Here is a 1,758-nt window from a genome sequence, read left to right as displayed (position 1 = left end):
GCCCCAGGGCAGCACCCACCTGCCCCCATCCCACTCCCCAGGGCCCCAGTGCGGCGGAGGAGTCCGAGGAGGGTGACATGTACGAGGCGCCCCCCTGTGAGAGCCAGGCCTGGAAGGTGGCTCCAGCCAAGAGGCAGGAGGACACGGACGGCACCTACCTAGGTAACGGGGGGCAGGAGAATGGGAGGCTGGCAATGGGGGAGGGGAGTGGGGAGGGGCGGAGTTGGGGGGGTTGGAAGGTTGGGGGCAGTGAGGCCCCCAGGGCCCATCTCACCCTGTCCCTGCCTCCAGATCACGCCACTGCCCGGCGCTGCTCGGAGCCTTTTGCCCTCCTGCCGGCCAAGGTGAGTGAGCCGCCCGCAGCCCACACCGTGCCCCCTGCATCCCCAATCCCCCTCCCCCAACACCGAGCCTCCTGCACCCCAAATCCCGCACCCCCAACACCGAGTCCCCTGCACCCACAATCCCACACCCAGCCCCCTGCACTCCCAATCCTGCACCCCACCCCCAGCCCCCTGCACTCCCAATACCACACCCCACACCGAGCCCCCTGCATCCCCTCCCTCTCTCCCAACACCGAGCCCCTGCACCCCCAATCCCACACCCCACACAGAGACCCCTGCACCCCAATCCCCCTCCCCCAGCACCGAGCCCCCTGCCCCCCCAATCCTGCACCCCACACCGAGCCCCCTGCACCCCGAATCCCCCCACCCCACACTGAGCCTCCTGCACCCCCAATCCTCCTCCCCCAACACCGATCCCCCTGCACCCCCAATCCCGCACCCCACACCGTGCCCCCTGCACCCCCAATCCCACACCCAACACCAAGCCCCCTGCACCCCCAATCCCGCCCCCACTCCGTGCCCTGTGCCCCCCGAATCCCTCTCCCCCAGCACCCTCAGTGGACGTGATGACATGGCACCGTGTGGCCAGCTACGTTCCAGGAGAGCCCAGAGAGCCCCATATCCCACCATTTCCCCATGCAGCCCGTCTCCGAAGCTGGGGACTCAGGGGTTGGGCCCAGGAGTTACTCAGGGGGGTGGGGTGGGGGGTTGGAGACCATGGGGAGCCTGGCTGGCTGGTAACCAGCCCGTTGTAACCCACAGTTCCTGTCAAAGCTCAGCCTGGTGCCTGGCACAGACGCTGGCAATGGAGAGGAGATGCCCCAGGGCCTGGCCTGCGGGAAAGGTGAGGGGCTGGGGAGGGGGGCGGGGAGGGGGGGCTGCTTTGTGGAGTGACCCCCTTCCCCACAGACACCGAGTCCCCCCAGCCTGGGAGCCTGGCAGAGCCGCTTGGAGCCTCCCCCGGGCCCATGCAGGCTGGCTTTGGCCACAGGGCTGGGGCGGCCTGGCTCTCTGTCCACTTTTGGGGTCCCCGCTTGCCCCCGCCCCGTGGGGGAGGGGATCTCCTTGCCCGGGGCAGTGATCGCCGTGGTGACGGGTGGGCTTGCCGATGGTTGCAGTTACCATGGTGACTGGGCGGGCGGAGGTGCTGGGGTAGCCATGTTGGGCCCATGGGGGATATGGGGGGGCAGCGTCCTGGGGGCTGAGTCTCTGGGGCTGGGCCCTGCTGCGGTCCCTGGGGCCCCTTGGGCTCCCCACATGCCCTGTTTGGCCACTCGGGCTCTCTCCCCGGCTGGCCCCTGGCACCCGGACCTGAGCCGCCTCCTTCCCTTACAGTTCAGGACAGAACCCGGGCGAAGCTCCCCCCAGCTCCCGGCAGTCGCCGGGTCTCCCTGCCCGTCCCCCTCCCGAGGCC

At 69.6% G+C, this 1,758-nt stretch overlaps 1 protein-coding gene across 1 annotated transcript in view; it reads left to right on the top strand.

Moving 5' to 3' along the window:
• The first annotated feature begins 46 nt into the window (after positions 1-46).
• The window catches only part of LOC112121216 (SH2 domain-containing protein 6-like), a 3,819-nt gene continuing 2,107 nt past the window's right edge, over positions 47-1,758 (top strand). Inside the window, exons 1-4 of the mRNA XM_026656770.2 lie at positions 47-162; positions 292-344; positions 1,107-1,188; positions 1,680-1,755. Of these exons, the coding sequence (XP_026512555.1) occupies positions 78-162; positions 292-344; positions 1,107-1,188; positions 1,680-1,755 (296 nt within the window). The 5' untranslated portion in view covers positions 47-77. The remainder of the gene's footprint in view (positions 163-291; positions 345-1,106; positions 1,189-1,679; positions 1,756-1,758) is intronic.

This window comes from Terrapene carolina, unplaced genomic scaffold, assembly GCF_002925995.2.
Source record: "Terrapene carolina triunguis isolate 2854851 unplaced genomic scaffold, T_m_triunguis-2.0 Scaffold49, whole genome shotgun sequence".
In the NCBI taxonomy this organism is placed as follows: domain Eukaryota; kingdom Metazoa; phylum Chordata; order Testudines; family Emydidae; genus Terrapene; species Terrapene triunguis.
Note: the sequence above shows the minus strand (reverse complement) of the source record. Positions and strands in the feature narration are given on the sequence as shown.